This window comes from Artibeus jamaicensis, unplaced genomic scaffold (genome assembly GCF_021234435.1).
Source record: "Artibeus jamaicensis isolate MK-2021 breed Jamaican fruit bat unplaced genomic scaffold, CSHL_Jam_final contig_465, whole genome shotgun sequence".
NCBI classification, from domain to species: domain Eukaryota; kingdom Metazoa; phylum Chordata; class Mammalia; order Chiroptera; family Phyllostomidae; genus Artibeus; species Artibeus jamaicensis.
This window is the reverse complement of record NW_026521843.1, coordinates 23,675,859-23,694,162: the sequence shown is the minus strand read 5'-3', so window position 1 is coordinate 23,694,162 and position 18,304 is coordinate 23,675,859. Positions and strand designations below refer to the sequence as shown.

General features: G+C 46.2%; 1 protein-coding gene across 4 annotated transcripts in view; it reads right to left on the bottom strand.

The window, feature by feature from the left end:
- TMEM178A (transmembrane protein 178A) overlaps positions 1-18,304 on the bottom strand; it is a 46,497-nt gene that overhangs the window by 6,269 nt on the left and 21,924 nt on the right. For 3 of the 4 annotated variants that reach the window (XM_037136496.2, XM_037136433.2, XM_037136630.2), the window contains 2 exons: positions 7,114-7,227; positions 4,873-5,010 (listed from right to left, as the gene is read on the bottom strand). In XM_037136496.2, coding sequence (XP_036992391.1) covers positions 4,873-5,010; positions 7,114-7,227 — 252 coding nt within the window. The remainder of the gene's footprint in view (positions 1-4,872; positions 5,011-7,113; positions 7,228-18,304) is intronic. The other variant, XM_053666808.1, reaches the window with a different exon arrangement.

Here is an 18,304-nt window from a genome sequence, read left to right as displayed (position 1 = left end):
TTCATGGTGCCTGTGGCCAGCTGGTGAGATGTGATTAGGGTAATGGGGCCCACTGTGTGGACCACCCTCCTCGGCTGTGCCTACAAGGCAGAAAGAAGTAGAAGTTACTTCACCCTGGTTAGCCTGCTGGATAAATAACATAACCGCAGCACCCAAAGGCCTAGACACTGACCTTTTTCCCCCTTCAAACGATGATCTGCCCATCATTCTGGTCTCTTTGCAATTCCATAAAAAAGTGCCTCATCCTAAGATTGCTCAAAAAGCCATTCCTAAGTTATATTAACTAAATGACTGAGCAGGAGTGATAGAGACAAACAAAATGTTATTTTTTAAAAAAGAAGTAAATAACAGACTCACAACCTGCAATTATTAAATCCCCTGAACATCCACTCTTTTCCTGCAAGACTGCAGGAATCTCATAAAAAGGCCAAGCCTGACTTGATGGAACATAAAGCTATTTATAGTCCTTATTGATCCAGCTGAGCATATGTTTTGCTGCAGACATGTTAATGTGTTTGATCTCAGACCTTGCTGAAAGTGGTGGATAATATATGCACCCTGTTCCCTTTCTAAAAGAAAGCTTTACAGTCCTGAATTCCCAAACACACCTGGCCCCAAGGGCTTCAGATAAGACATTACGGACCTGTGGTTTTAAGTCATAATCAGTGGATAAACTAAGCAGCCTGGGCTCCATCTCTGCTTCGTCTGCTGCCGTAACACAGACCGAGTGTCCTGCCTAGTGAGCAGGGGCAGCCCGGGCACAGCCGGTGAGGGTGAGCGGAGCCAGTGGGCAGTGAGACCCCATCAAGGAGGGACTGAGCTTTATCCAGCTGTTGAAACTCCCGCTATATTAAAAGATAGTAAAAGCTCTACAACAGGACACGAAACTTGTATTTAAAAATGTTTGCATTGAAACTGAAATAAACTCAGATCCGAAGAACAGACTGTTGGTTGCCAAGGGGAAGGAGGGCTGGGGGACTGGGTGAAAAGAGTGAAAGGATTAAGGAGTACAGATTGGAAGTTAGACAACGTCTCGGGGACGTAAAGTACAGCAGAGGGAATGTTGTCGGTAACAGTGGAATGGCCAGGTATGGTCCAGGTGGGTCCTAGAAAGATCGGGGGATCACTTTGTAATGTACGATTTTCTAACCACTACACTGTACACCTGAAAATAACACAAAAGAATACTGAATGTAAACTGTAGTTTAAATTCTTTTTAAATGCTTGCATTGAGTAAATTCAGCCTTTAAGATACTGACGACAAATCATTATCATAATTACGTGACCATGGCTATCGAATGGAACGCATCATTTAATTGATGGAAATATTCACTCACAGAGCCCTGAAAGCGGAGTGTCCTTATAACCGGCAGCAGTTTACAGCGGAAGATAAACGTCTTATTCCCTCTGTCCTCCACCAGTGACTGCCACTGTAACCTCAGGGGACGTGAAGTCAAAGGGCTACATTTGAAGCCCTTGAGGGATGTGACACCTGGCCCTGGTCCTCTGGAGGACCCCCTGAGAAGCCCCAGGAAGGAGAAAAGGGGGGCAGAAAAGGGGAGAGAATCTGGCCCCCTGACGAGAACTGGCAGCCGGCAGCATGGCTGCTCCACTCGGGTGTAATCAAGAACTGTCTGTACGCAATAAGGCAGAAGGAGAAAGCTCTCAAACTGTCACCGCACTGATGTTCTTCATCGAAGGTTTGGCTGATAAGTTCAGGTGGAGAATGAAGACGCCAGCACATTAGAACAGGCTAAGTTTAGCATCAAAAATCTGTGGGAGTGATGCTGACAAGGGCTGCTGAAGAGACGTCTGCTTAATTAAAATGAATTCTTTTAACCCTGATGGCTCTACTTCCCCGCTACTGCATTTGAACATCCTACAGCTAATTTATCTCATGCACTGTATTAACATAGTTATCTCAGTGTTTACGAAGGTAATAAAGAGGCATCTGTAGTCGAAAAATAAAACAAGCCTCCTTAAATCCCACAGTAAGGGATCAGATGAATACATCCCAGACTATCCACTCTGTGGAAGAACAGGCAGCTGTTAAAAACCGAGCACAGAACTATGTAGCGACATCAGGAAAGGTGATGGTGTGATGTTAAGTGGAAATCCACAGACTAAATATATTCCATGTCATGGTGTGACTGCAAATATCTTTGTTTCTCTATCTTTCTTTCTCTTTCTTTCTTTCTTTCTTTCTTTCTTTCTTTCTTTCTTTCTCTCTCTCTTTCTCTTTTAACAATCAAGTACATGGGCAAGAAAAATAATTCAACAATCTAATTTTCCAGGTGGTGGGATCTATAAGTGAATTTCCCCTTTATTTCAAAATTGTTGTTTGGACAACCAAAAGCACAAGAAGAAAAACAACATGTGTGTCTCTTAGTCCTTCAGGACTGGTCATCAACCTTGAAGTTCATAAGTGTTGGTTGGGTATTTTGGGAGGGGCCCTTATGGGTTTTTATTATTATGACTATTGTTTTGTTTGTATTATTTTTGTGTAACAATTGCACAGGGGACCCCTGAGCGAGTCTGGCTCCAAGTTACAGTCCATGTGTGGCTCAGAAATAAGGGCTGAGCAGGGAGGGGTGGAACTGGCTGAGGAAAGCCAGCGAGTTCACCTCTGAGTCAGCCCACACTGAGCTCCCACATGTCTTCCATTCAGTACCAAATGAGCCCCTCAGCCTCCCAAGGAAAACTCACCGGGCCTGGCTTGTATGGCCCTGTGATTTATGTTATTGCTAACCGTTTATATGCTAAGCACATCCTAAATTATCTGTGTATTACCCATATTAAAAGTGTCCTTTGAAAGCAGCAGGCATACCTAGGAGACACTGCCGGGCAGTTCCAAATCACCACAATAAAGTGAGTGTCATAATAAAGCAAGTAGTAATCTTTGCTGGTGGAGGGTCTTGCCTTCCATTTGTTGGGAAAGCACCATCTGTGATGGACAATAAAACAAGGTAGGTCCTCCTGAGGCTTTTGTGGTCCTCAGTGTCTCTCATGTTCCCAACCAGCTGCTGTGATGTAGGGCCTTCCCAGGGTTGGGTGTGAGGGAGTGGATTCACATTCTTTCAGTAAATGGGGACAAGAGTCGGGTCAGTGGGGGCTCAGTTAACAAAGGGAGGGAAGACAACAGGGAGATTTTTAACGATCCCAGCAGAGGCATAAAGGGATAATATTGGGCTCTGATTCTTTGCTGTCCTAGCCCACTTAGTCTATACTTTGGATTTTAAATGAGTCCCTTAGGCATGCACCCAAAGGTCTGGAGGCTTCGATTCCTCCTCCCAAAACTCAGGGACTAGAATTTTAGCCTCCCTGTGCCACGGTCCTGGCAGCCACGGTGTATTCACCGGAATCTGGAACATCTAAGCTGGGTTTCTGCTCACAGCTATTCAGGGGCCGTGGGACTTCTGACTGGTCTGTCATGATGTTGACAATGATGACCCACAGTACTCACGAGGTGAGAAAGGGGCAGATGGGAGTTTCTTAGGCTGGTTGGAAGACCACGTCAGAAAGCAAAGCGCCAGCTACCTGTCAGCCCTGAAAGACAGCTAGAAAACGGGGTCTGCCACAGAGGGGCGCTGCTACCTCCAGTTAACAAGGCTTGAGTGAGTGACAGTTGCACTGCGAGGTGCCAAAAAACCCACTTGTGGTCGCCTGAGTAACAGAACTCCAGGTTAGTAGAAATAAGCTTATTCGAAATGGCTACATATCCAGAGTAACATTAGTTCTGGAAACAAATATACTTCAGAAAACTGCTCCTCTGGCATTCACTAGCCATGGAGACCATAACATTTTGTGAAGGAACAGGAGGAAAGATTTTGTCCCCGCAGTCATTGTTAGCCGTCAACTCAGACCCTGACTCCTTTTGGGACCAAAAGATGTCCCTCACCAGCTAATCACAAAGGCCGTAGTCATGTCTCCATGCCCACCCTCCACTCCATCCCCTCCCCCCCAGGGCCACCCCACCCTCTCACTGTTCCAATCTGCTGTACGATCAAGTCACTCCTCTGCTTAAAATCTTCTGGTGGCTTCCATCACCCATAAATGGAAATCCAAGCTGCTTCCTGCTTCCCATGTGACCTCTCCTTTCCTTCCCTGCCCCCAGGCACTCCGGTGGTCTTTCTGTGGCAAAAAATTCACCAATCCCCCACCCACCCCAGCCTTGGGCTTGGCACTCACTTCCCCTTTCCTCAGCCTGCGGCTCACTCCCAGCCACTGGCTGACTGCTTCTCACGGTTTCCCTGGGTCCCCTATTCCACCGTGTTCAGTTTTTTCATCGCCTTTATTACTCTCATGAATTGTTTACATCTCTCCACAACAGAAATGGAGAAGGATTTTGTCTGCCCAGTTCAGTGCATAGCCTTAGTACCTAGAGCAGCATCTGGTGCAGAGAAAGTCCTCAGAAACTATGTGTGGAGTAAAATGAATGAACAGTTTGTGTGTGAAAATGACTCCAGTGACACCATCACTAGGAGATGGAGTTGGAGTTGACTTTCAGCGTGGGGCGCTGGGCTGGGCCGATCTACCGCCCTCTCCCTCCTCAGGGCTGCTCCTTGTTTGCCAGACTCCGGGCCAGGGCTAGGGGTGCAGTAAGAAAGAATGGGACAGAAAAATAAGAGCCACCTCACAGGGATAAAACCCAAGACAATTCCACCTGACCTTTGAACGGGCCACAAGGAAGAAATCGGGAATGTAGTTTTTAATACTGTTGTTTCTTTAAATTCTGTGTTACCCGCCAAAGCCAAATGGCCTTTCGTCAATTTCTCACACGTGGAAACAAAGTGAGCAGAGAGGAAAGGAGTGCAGCCAGCTGCTGGCCAGCGCCTTCGCTTTGGCGGGAGGGCCACCCGAGGGTGCACGTACCTGTCATGAGGAAGAGGAGGCCGGCCACGTGCTGGGTCAGGCTTTCCTCCCAGAAGAAACTGACCGTGGCCACAATGCAGCCGCAGAGCAGCACAGCCACCGCCATGCCCAGGAAGCCAGCAGTGATTCTTCTCAAATCTAGTCCGAGACACAGACAGACGTCCAAAACAACGGGCAGAGGAAGGAAAATCACGGGACATCAGAGCACAGCAAGCTTTGTGTATGTCATGAAACTCGATACGTCACAGGGACAGGCTTGGGGCCTACAAGGGCCAGGTGATGGTCCTGCTATCTTTACTTCTTCGCTTTCTTTTCCTCTCTCTTTTTTTTTTTTGAACAAAGCCAGTTTTTAGAATTGTTAGCTAAATTTCTATGACCGTTCTTAAAAAAACAGATCCCAAAGACAGGTCTGCGGCCCCTGTGCACCTGGGGGCCCAGATGGGGGCACACCCACTGCTTGACATGGGGCTGCCCTGCCGAGGTGGAGGTGTCCAGGCAGCCGCCACCTCGTCACATGTCCACGTGGCTGCCGTCCATCTTAGGGGGCCCCCGAGAGGGTGGTTTTTGATCTTACTCCTAGTCACCCATGGATAAACCATCCCTTCCCTTACAGGAAACTGTTCATTTCCAATTTAGACAATCTAAACTAAAGCAGGACATCGCTGCCTAAAGGAAGCACAGACACCGCACAGCAAGGGGCAGGAGTGGCGATCATTTAAAGGGACTGAGGTTCACAGTAAGGGTGAAAGTGGTTTCAAGACATCCACATTCTGAGCAGGGGAAATGTAATAATAGTTCAGCCACTATTTTCTGACAACCTCCTCAATTCCCTGCGGTTCGAGTTTTATTTTCTGTGACCATTCAAAGGCATCAGGTTCAGATATAATCCACATGGGACTCGCATTAACACTGGACCTGTTAAGCTTCTCTGGTAAACATGGTGCAAATCACCAAGTGTGATTTTCTTAGGCGGAGTCGTGCATGAGACTAAAGGCATCTTTCCACGCAAACTTCAAAGAGAGTTAGGAGAGAACGCTCAGACTGTCTTGCTGGGCAACGACAGAGCACAGCCTGTTAGCGTGGAGATGAGATTCTTTGTCAGGATCCTGTGATTATTTTTCTGATCTAAATAAAACCAAGGACTATGTGCTTTTCCAGGCAGATGTGGAGAACTCCAAACATGCTCAAAAAGAATTAAGACATAAAAAGGCTTAGATTAGTGTCTAACTCAGATCTGCTGAGAAGTGAACGTTAAGATCAGCCAGCAAGAAACAACTTTCAGAATGTCCTACTATTCAGAAATGAACCACATTTTAGCCAATGACTTTCCCAGTCCCAAATTTGCCAGTCATGTTTACATATTAGACTGCAGCAACAGAGCTTCCGTGTATGCATTTGAGAATCAAAACAGAGTCTTTTGATCTACCAGAGAGATTTATTCAGAAAATGAGACCCTGCTTGGTTTTCCGCCACAGTTTTGGTCACCAGACAAGATCCTCAAAGTCGCTGCTGCTTATTTCACTGCAAAATGACAATGTCCACCTCTGGGTAAACACTGAAAAGAGTTCTATCTAGTTTTTGCTTTTCTGAGTTATCCATCACCAGGCAGTATAAATCAACAGTTTCTGAGTAAATATCAGCTCTTTTAAGCATCATTGCATTGCATGATCCTTCTGGAGTTCCACATTTGCCTCACAGTGAAAAAGGGTAGCGTCTGCCTTTGAAATGCAGAGGTAACAGACATCCTCAGAGAAAATGACGGCATGCACCCATAAGAATATTTTTGCAGAAATACCAAGGTCTGAGATAGACATGGTAGCTAAAATGAATATCGTATAAACAAAAAAAAAAAAAAAAATAGGAGTACCTAAGGTATAATCTCCTTAGTTTGCTAAGACAAGTGGCAGAGCCCACCTTAGACCAGCAGGTCCTTGTACCTGGCGGCTTGGTAAAGAGAAGACTCAGGAAGCCACTTGTGTACAGATGGCACCAGGGCAGACGCGCACACCGCGCTGTCTCACAAAGCCTCATACCTGGACTTCACTCCCTTGATGCGTAGAAGAGCTGCGGCCACGGCACAGGAAAACGCCTCCCTGAGCCTCCCTCCAAGTCGAATCGGGCTCTGAAGCCCATGCATGGTCAACACAGTGTCTGTCAGGCCAAACCCGCGAAGGCAGGTGGGAATACTTTTTGTTCAGAAAGACACCATTTCCTCCCTGCCCCCTTCTCAGAAATACTCACGGAGCAGGTGCCATTCATCCTGCTGTATTGTCTTGGTTAAATTGAAAGGAATGTTTCGTAAGCGGATTGGCTGAGAGAAGTGGTACTTGATAGCTGTGCATCGTTGCGCAATACCTTGAAGGAAATAAGAAATACAATTTACTAGTCTGCATTTGCAATAGAATTATGGAGACCTGAGGCCATATAATGTATTGTAAACTGGGTGGACTGGGGGAGGGGATAGGAATCTCTTGATTATTCTCACTAATAGAGGCCAGCCAGAGCAGCAAAAACCTGAACATGAAATAACTTTTTAAAATCACATTTCATTTTTTAATGCACTAATTAATTAATTAATTTAGAGAGAGAGAGGAGAAGTGATAGAGAAAGAGAGGGAGAGAAACATCAATGTGTGGTTGCCTCTCACGTGACCCCCACTGGGGACTTGGCCTGCAACCCAGGCATATGCCCTAGACTGGGAATCAAACCGGCAACCCTTTGGTTCGCAGCCCGCACTCAATCCACTGAGCTGCACCAGCCAGGGCTGAATGTATTAAATTTGATAAGGATCTAAACTCCCCTAATTGTGTTACAACACTGAGTTTATATTAACTAAATGCAAAACTCCTGAAGGAGAAATGGCCTAGAAGTATACAGATGGTTGGGAGAAATCAGCCTGAAATATTGTTAACACAGATAAATTGCACGTGTCTGAATCTGATCCAATCTCTGACTCTCAAATGGGTTGCATCAAAAAGTTCATTAGGAAGTGTGTTTTCTGCAAACCAGAAGACATTTTTTCAGAAAGACAACCTTCTACTTGGTGCTTTAGGTGGTGATTAAGTCTCCAGACAACCCAAGAGAGTCTGTTTAACCCCAGGCTAGCTGATGTAATTCCTCAATAGAAGCTTCACTGACCTGAATTCTGGGTCCTGAGAGTAAGGGTGTTACTTACCCTCCCTTTCCTGGTTGCAAATTTTGAAACGGGCATGTGTACCCATTGCTTTATTTAATACCTTCTCCTACCCTCCCTCCCAATCTATATTTTTATTGCATAAATTAATACCAGCCTATTTCTCCTCTAAAGTCTTCTAAATCCCATAAAAGTATCTACCCTCCCTTCAAATTAAAATACGATGGTACATACTTCTTTCACTGTAAATCCTCTTGGTCAGTTGTTTGGATAAGTGCAATTTGATTAAATTAATTTTGAAGAGATGTGAGTGGATATTAATCCTTTAATCCTGGCAGCTGTTAAAAACATTCTTATACCCCAGTTGGGTGTGGCTCAGTGGATTGAGCACCAGCCTGTGAACCAAAGGGTCACTTGTTTGATTCCCAGTCAGGGCATATGCCTGGGTTGCAGGCCAGGTCCTTAGTTGGGGTGCAAGAGACAACCACACATTGATGGTTTTCTCCCTTCCTTTCTCCCTCCCTCTCCCTCTCTCTAAAAATAAATAAATAAATAAATAAATAAATAAATAAATAAATAAATAAATAAATAAATTTAAAAATCCTTATAGATGCAAATAATCTCTAATCAGTGGCGTTTCAGTAAGTATAATATTTAATATTGGACATGGAGTGTGGACGAGGGAGAAACTGTTCTCCCGGACTCACAGGGAACCAGAACAACCTGGCCCTGAAACAACCGCAGTGCCAGGGAAATGTGTGGGCCCCTTTTACATCACTGCAAATATGCTCAGGGCCCATTTCCTCCTCTGGCCCTTGCTGGGAGCAGTCCCAGTCCCAGTGGGCGGGAAGGGTAACGGGTAGGAGGTGGGCAGCCTACCCCGTGCTCTCCCCCTTCCCCAGGGGGGCCTGGCTGGTGCCAGCAATGAGGTAAGCAGTACACATATCACCACATTGCCTTTCCTTCCCCACCAGGCTCCCAGGCTAAATTTAAACTTCCAGGATCCCTGAAATGAGAAGAGAGAGGAGGTGGGGAGAGTGATAAGGTCTTCCCTGCACAGCAGTAGTAACAAGCTGTCCTCAAAGATCCCTAAGATGAGGAGACTGGTGGTGAGCCCCGAGCTCCTCAGCTGAGTCTGCAAGAAAATGTGCTCCAACCCTGGTGCTCAACTCCCTTGGAGATGATTAGAGACCTCGGGCAGAATTAGAAGAGAAGGTGGGAGTGAAGGACAGATCAGCAGCAGTGTCAGAGGCCTGCCATTCCCTTGTCTGATTTCCTTGTTCTCAAACACTCGTCCCCCTGTCACAGCAGAAGGTCTAATAGTTTCAAAGAGGAAAGTATATTATTAAGGCTGGGCTTCCTACATCATACATGGACGATTGACACAATGCAACTTGACGCAAATCACACAGGAAAAGACCAGTAGTTTCTTGATGGCTTACCAAAGCCAATTAGGTCCTTTGGATAAAACGATGAGCACACGCATGCACATGGATGGTGGTAAAGACAGAAGGTCCATGCAGTGTTACGGTGAAGAGTGATACTGTGAAAATCCACAAGGAGGCATTAGATTCAAATTTTTTCAAAGCCATGCTTGCAAACTTTGAAATTAACTGGCTTTCGGGGTTTAGAGAGCAATGAATCTGGCTGGCTCTCTGAAAAGGAACACAAAAAGCATGATCTCATAGCAGCAGATGGCATCACAATGGGGGGAGGAAACATGCAGAGGGCTGAAAGGAACAAGTTGTGGTCTATATATAGTGATTAATGAGCTTCTTCAAGGGCCGAGTAGAGCCACTTAAATGATGATATAAACCGTACAATAAGATCTATTAATATGCCGCATGGGGTTACAAACAGGGTTTATGGGCTGGTGAATTTCTACTGCTGTTGGTGCTTAAAGAGATGAATCAAATTCCAAGCTCCGTCATAGAAACCTTATTCTAGGTTAAATGAGGGGCAGATGTAAGAAACAGCAGAACATGCTGTAAAGTGTCATTAGTGCTAATCAACAATGAGGCAGTATACAAGAAGGTCTGTCCAGAAAGTATCCAGCTATGCACTATGAGAACTAGAGACATTTATTGAAGAAGATACAAGACACACAGTACATAGGACAATGACACCTCCATCCCCTTCAAAGTGTGGCATTACCTTGGCACCTCACCCAGTTCTCCCAGCATCTCTTCCACTGTTCAAAACACTGCAAAATCCTTTGTTGGAATCTCTATCAGCTGCCCTGTTGTATTTTTCTGAATCTCATCAACGGTTGAAATCTCTTCCCTTTCAAAGCTGATTTTAGTTTTTGGGAAAGTCAGAAGTCTTAGGGCACCAAATCTGGGCTGTAAGGGGTCTGAGTCACCTGGGTGATTTGATGTTTCACAAAAAACTCTGCATGAAACATGATGCATGAGCGGGCACGCTGTCATAATGAAGCCGCCAGTCACCAGTTGCCCATAGCTGCAGCCTTCTGAATTGTGCAAATGGTTTCCACAGAGGAATGTTCAAGCTTAACGCAAAATCTGGTGCCCTACTTGCTTAGTCATTTTGAATGTGACAGACTCACAGTACACATGCTTGCTCAACAGCCCTCACTGACTAGTATAGTGAAGTTTTCATTGTTCACACATGCGAATTCCAGTCCACTCTCCCTGGCTGCCAGGTCACGTCGATGTTGCACAAACCACTCTTGTTATATTAACGATGGCTGGACTTTTTCCGTACAGACCTCATATGTGGTAGTGAAAGTCCTTGCAGTCAGACAGCCTTGGGTTTAAATCCCGGCTGTGTGACTTTTGGCAAATTACTTAGCATCTCATAGCCTTGGTTCCCTCATCCGTAAAAGAAGGGGAATAATGGCAGATACTATATGGGGTTACTGTGCAGAATGAAGGACTTGGCATATAGGACGTGGCCCACTCTCAGCACTCAGTGAATGTCAGCATTCGATCCTGAGGCCTCTCTTGGCGCCTGCCCGCACTCACTGCACAGAACCACTGCCGCACTAGGAGTCCGTACCCAAAATGGGCATCACAGATGAACCCAGGTAGACACATGTAACAGCTGACTGAACAGCGGCCCAACCAATGGCTCTCGCGTTTCCTCCCCACTCTCACCCCTACAAGTTAGCTCACTGGCTCCTTGCCACTGCTCCCTCTCCCCTCCAGCCCGCCCTGCCTGCCTCTGCTTCACAAATCCACGGTCTGAGGACTCGGAGCCTCTGGAGCCTCAGTCGCCCATCTGTGATGTACAACTTGAAAACCTCGAGGATTTTACTATATCCACCTGCCCTTTACGGTATCCTTAACTCAGTATGTTTCTTTAAATTGATTACTATAAGTGGGAAATAGTTTCCTTGCCATGATGTAATTATGTATTTATTCAAATATAAAGTGCCACAGAGGAACTGCTCCATGGTGGTTCATTGAATAGTTTAGTGCTGTGCCCATGTGCCACTTCCGCACTTTGCCACACAGAAGATGGAAATGGCTCTGGTGGCCCCTGAGAGCAGTAAAGCCTGGGCTTTCATCGTCCAGCTCTGTCTGGGTCCTTTCCAAGAACACACCACTGGCTTCCCCCAGAATCAAACAGGCTCTAGGTAGCTAGCATCTATCCTTACCCTCCCCCTCGCTTCCCCCTTTCCATCACTGGCCCTGCGGTGCCCATTTCTTCCTCTACCTGCACCCCTACCTTAGAACAATCCCAAACCCATGAAACACGCAGGCCCACTGCCTTCATTCAAGAAGCCTTCCCCAAGCACAGCAGCCCAAGCCGCTCCCTCCCTCTTCTGGCTTTCTTTTGATGTTAGAGGCTGAGCCACACAATCTGGCTCTTGATTACTCGGTCTTTGTCGTTTCCCAACAGATCGAAAAGTGTGCCTCCCTGTGCATTGGCCAAGTTCCTTCAGAGTTAAGACCATGACCTTTTCCTAGGTTTGTGACAGCTAAGAGACAAACCAACAACCGTTGAGTGGCACTATAACTGAGGCTTCAGGCTCTCTAGCAAAGGAAAGGGTCAGGGAACAGGCTGTACTGTTCCCTAAGACATTTCAGAGGCCCTTGGAATTCCATACCTGACCCGCGGGAAGAAAAGCCAAGGGCTCTTCCCCCCAGCTCTGTCCGCCCACAGCCCAGTTTCAAAGGAAAGGTCAATCGTGGGGTCACGGGGCAGAGTTGCTGCCATGTTCCTGTCAGAGACGTTGAATGCCAGAGGAATCAGGTGCTAAGCAGACAAAGGAAAATGTTTTCATCACCTGCTTTCATGAGTACAAACAGCCCTTACTTCAATAAATAAGCCAGTGCAGACAGTGGAGCGGCTCAGTGCTGCCTTCTAAGCCTCAGATAACCAAAATGAGTCCTGAAAGTGAAGCCCCCTGAGGGCAAACCCATCATCGAGTCTCCAGATCTGAAAGGGGAAGTACAAAGTGAGCAAGTCTGGACCAGCCCTGCCCAGCAGAACAGTGGGGCAAGTTGCAAGTCCCATAAACAATGCTAAATACTCTGTCACACTAGAAACAAGTCAGATTAAGTTTCATGCAGTTTCATTTAACATGTAACCAATATTCTTGAAAATTATTGAGATAGTTTATGTTCTTTTCTTTTCATTCTAAGTCTTCGAAATCGAGTGTGTGTTTTCCTCTTACAGAACATCTCCTTTCGGGCACATCTAATAATTTCAAGTGCTCAACAGTGTCATGTGGCCGGTGGCTACTGTACTAAGGAGGAGAGATGTCCAGGTGAAGGTGAGTAACACCCCAATTATAGTAAAAGCAATAGAAAGCAAGAATGTTTGATATAGGCAGTGCCTGAAAGGTGTGAAAGTTATTATTTATGGTCTCTCTCCACAATATACTATGCTGTTCTGCTAAAATTGTCTCTTTTTTTATTCTGCACTGTCTAACCAGGGCAGAATCAGCTTCTTGTAACATAAAGCATTTGTATCTGCACTCACTCTATACTCTCTTTGGAGCAAGACAGCCTGGATTTGCATTCTGGCTTCACCCCTCACTAGCAGTGTGCCCCTGGCAAGTTACTGAACCTCTCTGAGCATCAGTTTCTGCAGCTGTAAAACACAGACAGTGATGGTTCACCTGCCTCATAGGAGGATTAAGTGAGACACTCATATAATATTATTATTAGTGTATTGTTAGTATTAGCTCCTATTGTTATTACTGCTACTACTATTATTAGTCTATTTGCCTGAACAAACCCAGATAACTGAACTATTTTTAAAAGATTTTACTTATTTATTTTTAGAGCGAGGGGAAGGGCAGGAGAAAGAGAGGGGGAGAAACACCAATGTGTGGTTGCCTCTCATGTGTCCCCTACTGGGGACCTGGCCTGCAACCCAGGCATGTGCCCTGACTGGGAATCAGACTGGCGACCCTTTGGTTCTCAGGCCCGTGCTCAATCCACTGACCCACACCAGCAGGGCTAGACTATTTCTTAAAGGCAAGACTAAGGTGAGTTCCTTGAACTATAAAGCCTCTCTAGGGTTCAATGACAAGTCTGACTAATTCAACCTATTACAGAAATAGTAAACATTAGGACTGGAATCTTCTTTTTTTAAGTGGCAGTGGAGAACACCAGGAATAATGGCGGTCAAATAGGCACAGTCTTGTACAAAGTGGAAATTGTCAATCATTTAGGGTAATGAATGCCCCCTGGTGTCCCTGAATTAACTTTTGTTCCATTGTTTTTAATCTCCACCTGAGGACATGCTTATTCACTTGGAGAGAGAGAAGGGAGGGAGAGAGAGGAGGGGAGAAACATCAGCGTGAGGAAGAAACATTGATTTGTTGCCTCTTGCAAGCACCCTGGCTGGAGATGGAACGCGCAGACTAGGTGTGTGCCCTGACCTGGAATCCAACCTGCTACCTTTTGATTCACGGGAGGATACCCCGATCAACTGAGCCACACCAGCCAGGGCACCCTGAATTAAGTTTTAGATTTCCTTTAACATGGTTATTTTTTAATCTACAATAACACACAATAAAATATTTAAACCTTTAAAACCAGAGATTCTCAGCCTCCCAGAACCACCATGGCATATACAGTTGGTGACTTAGCTGATGGGATGGAAATTCATGATTGGAAAGGATGTGATTTTAGGTGGCTTGTGGGGGATTTCAGCCCAGCCGAGTGCTCTCTGCTTCTTTCTCCTTCCCCATTCTTCCTGCCCCCTCCCCTTTACCTTCCCTCTCTAGCAGAATACTGGAGAACCAGCTCCTATTAGTTTTTCTCCATCTCAGAGTCTCCAGGGTGGGAAAGGGGCTATACCATGCCACCGGATCATGCCAGTCCTTCTGCGGAAGGCAGACAGGGGCAGGAACAGGCACCCAACCCACACCTTGCTCCCTGAGCCCTGACCCACGTGAAGGTGAACACAGCCATTGACTCAGCACCTGCTCGAGCACAGCCCACTGGGGGGTTTCCTTCGCACAGGGGATACCCAGTTACAGGGACAGACTGACAGTTGCTGTGGTTAATCCTTGCTCCGGTCACAACAGGCTGACCTCAGAGACAGCAACACAGTCTGAACAAAAGCTGTCTTAATTGTACATGGGTCTAAAGCTGTTGTTAACACACACCTGAAGTTAAAATCTCCTGTGTTCAGAGAGGCACCCAGTCAGTATGGGAAGCAATTCTAAGCTTTCTTCTCTCTCCAGCATGACTTTTTCCATTATCATGAACATCAGTGATTGACTCTACAGTGGGCCCTTCACATCCCAGATGCATCCTAGGACCCGATGGAAAACAGTATTTTCCATCTGCGGTTGGGAAGCCACATTTGGGAATGCGAAAATACTGTTTTCAAACCAAGGTTGGTTGAATTCGCAGAGGGGAAACCCGTGGATTGTGGGACCAAGTGTATTTACTGGGAAAAAATCTGCGTATGAGTGGACCTGAGCGGTTCAAACCTGTGTGTTCGAGGATCAACTGTACCCATCATTTCATCCTCATCTCCAACCAGCATTTGGGAGGAAGGAAGATGCCAAGCTTCAAACACTACCTTTTGCCATCACAAGTCAATCACGTGTTCTTGCTTTCACTCATTCATTTATTCTTTTTTCCAAACAAACGTTTATTTAACAAGTGCCTTTTAGACAGAGAACCTACTTTCCAAATCTAGAATGATAGCACAAAAACAAAACAAATAAGGTGAAACTAACTGTAACTCTGAAATGGAGAGCAGGGAGGAAGAGAGGTTGGGGGGTCTCCCACCTGCCACATGATGACCTATGAACAGGAAGGGCAATTTCACAAATACTCAATAAAAAAAAACTACTTCCTGGAAAAAGGTGGTCCATTTCAGAATGGGCTGGCAGTGGTCCAGGCAAATAACCCTTCAAAACAATGTACTGTTGGCCCTTCCAGGCGCCTTCGTAAAATCCTTCTGATGGAGCTGCACTTTCAGAAGTTTGTTTCCTTTCTGAAAATGAGCCCTGGATGAAGCTGAACTGACTGATTGCTACTGTATATAGAGACTAGGAAAGCAATGTTTGGTAGAGCTAATATATGAAAACATAGTCAAGGGCAATAGCTCTGCTCAGACTGTGAAAAAAATTAAATGTATTTGCCACTGTGAACAATGTTCTCTTGTCCCTTCACCAGATGGGCTGCTGGATTTATAAGGGGCTGTGTCACAGATACCTATGAAGATAAATGGAAGATAGGAGCCCCTTCAAAGCAGCTGGCAGGGTCTAAACAGAGAGCCTTTTCAGTGGCTGATGGAGTTGTACTTCTGGGCTTCGATGGGTTAGGGAAATCAGTTTTGAAAAAAACAATATAAACTGACTTGAAACAGTATTTCCTGCTTTTTCTAAGTCATGATAAAGGCTAAGCAATCATCAAGCAAAACTGACAAGTCGGAATTTCATTTCCTTTAACTTCTTTAGCCCACCTTCTCATGGTTAGGTGGCCTGGTAGGTACCAGGGATAAGGAGTCAAATCTCTAAATTGGATGGGTGCTCAAGGATTCATTCCAACAAGGGCAGGGGATGGCATTAACCACCTTCCAGAGGCAAAAACCTTATGGCAGGAGGAAGCCAGATCCCAAAGCCATTTCGCAGCAGCCGCGGAAGATTCCGGGGCAGGGCCCTTGGTCTTTGGCAGCCTTTATCACCACTTCCCGTGCATTTTGGTTCCTCCAACAGCTCCACAGGCATCGCTAAATCAGGACAGAAATCTGCAGCAGATAAACGCACTTTTGAGACCACCAGAATTGCGTTAGTGCAGTTATAGGAAAAGGATAATCACACTCTTATTTATGACACAGCCTCATAGGCTGCATTCCAAGTGCCTTCTCACACATCTCTGTAAGTTACAGAAGGCAGCCACTCTCCCCTTTTTACAAATAAGGAGAACAAGGCAGGCACAGGCCACTTCAGTCATCTAAATAGTAATGATCACTCCCCAAGGTGTCCCACAAAGCGGGCTCTGTGCCGAGAGCTTTACTTGCGCTTCCCCCATGAGATGGGTTCTGTTATTGCCTCTGTTTTACACAGGGGAAACTGAGGCTCAGAGAGGTTAAATGATCTGTCTGCCCGAAGTACCGCAGCAGACATGAGACAGAGCTGGCACTGAACTTGCCTCTGCCTCCCCAAAACCAATTTGTAGATATCTTAACAGACTTTGTCAGATGAAAATCACTATGACTATATCTGATCACGACTAATCAGTTCCCTTAAACAGACACGGACAAAGCGGGCAGGCAGGAACGAACCCGTGGCACTGCTTCTGTCACCATATTAATCTCTGTATTTCCAGTGCTCTCACGCCACCCTCCACCCAGCAGGAGGCAGAGACAAAGACTCCAAATGCAGCATGAAGATTTCCTTCCCTGCTTGCTGAGCAGGATTTCAGGTGCCCGAATCCCTGACAGAGGCCAAGGAAAACTAGAAGGGTCAGCGGGATGACTCTGGAAAGAGAAGAAGGTGCTAGAAGAATGGGAGGCAGAAAAGGGCCACAGGGGGAAGAGATTCTACCCCTCTGCAAGCCCAGAGCTCTGGGCGCACCTGAACCACAGGCAGAAGGTTGGGGGCGAGGGTGCAGGAGTGGTTAAACAGCTCAAGTGAGGACGGGAAGGGAAAACCACGACCTTGATCCAGTGGAGCTCCCACCAGCCTGACGGGCACCTCTCTGTGTGTGGGGAAAGAGCTGCCAGAATTTTGAGCTGCCTCAAAATTCTCTGAGCCCTAGTTGATCTGTAAAATGGGGCTGGTAACATTAATTTCATACCTTACTCCAAGGACCCTAACAGACTAAGCATGCGTTGTGTGCAGTCACCTTTCATCTGTGCTTTCTGCATCACCCCACCTGCATACTGAAGTCCCCATCCTTCCTCCTATCAGAACTCACGCCCCCAACCACAGAGTTCAAACTGTCCAAATCACCATCAGGTGCTGGAGCCTGAAATATAAATGGACTTCTGGTCTGGTTCCAATGACAGTGTGAAGGGGAGCTGTAACTCTCTTTCTGTTTACCACCTGGGCTTATCGCATCGATTCCTAACAAGTCCTTGCTGGAGGACAAAGAGAGGACGAGACAACTTGCATAGAGTTCACAGCTATCCTGTACCACCGTTCTCCTTGCATCTTAGAACACACACACACACACACACACACACACACACACACGCCAGCACCATGACCACCCCACTTCAGCCCACATTTCACCAGAACATGCCCACAAACTGTTCCCAGCCCTAATTTTACATCAAGCAGCATGAATGACATAAGACAAATGGACAGAAAAAAGAAAAAGTGCCAATAAGCAGTTTTAATCAGCATCACTTAAATCAGCTATTTGGGGATACAGCAAGGAAAGAACTGGAGGGCAGACAGAGTTTAGCAGAATCACAAAAATTAAAGGTTCCCCCAGCCCCCACTCACCCTGTGGGTCAGCAGCCCTGCCCCAGCTGCCACTCTGGGCCTCCCATCTGCTCCCCACCCTGCCCCCAGGCCCTCTGCCACCACTCAGCCCAGCCCAGCACAGCACAGCACAGCACATTAGCATTCTTATCACTCCCCTCAACCAGAGAGGAAAAACTTCCAGCTGCCTGGTACTTAAGCATCACCCTTGGCACTGCAAGCCCGTAAGCCGGAGCCTGTGCATAATTGACAAGGAATATGTTGATAAGAAATGGGACTGTTCCAAGTTTCTGAAGGATAACTAGGTAATTAAAAGAAAAATCTAATTTAAGAAACTTCTGAAGAAGTTCTTTTAAACTCTCGGCAACATCCTTTATGGATTACTCGCTTTTACCGGTGACTTCCGCTTTGTTTGGTTTTCAAAGCCT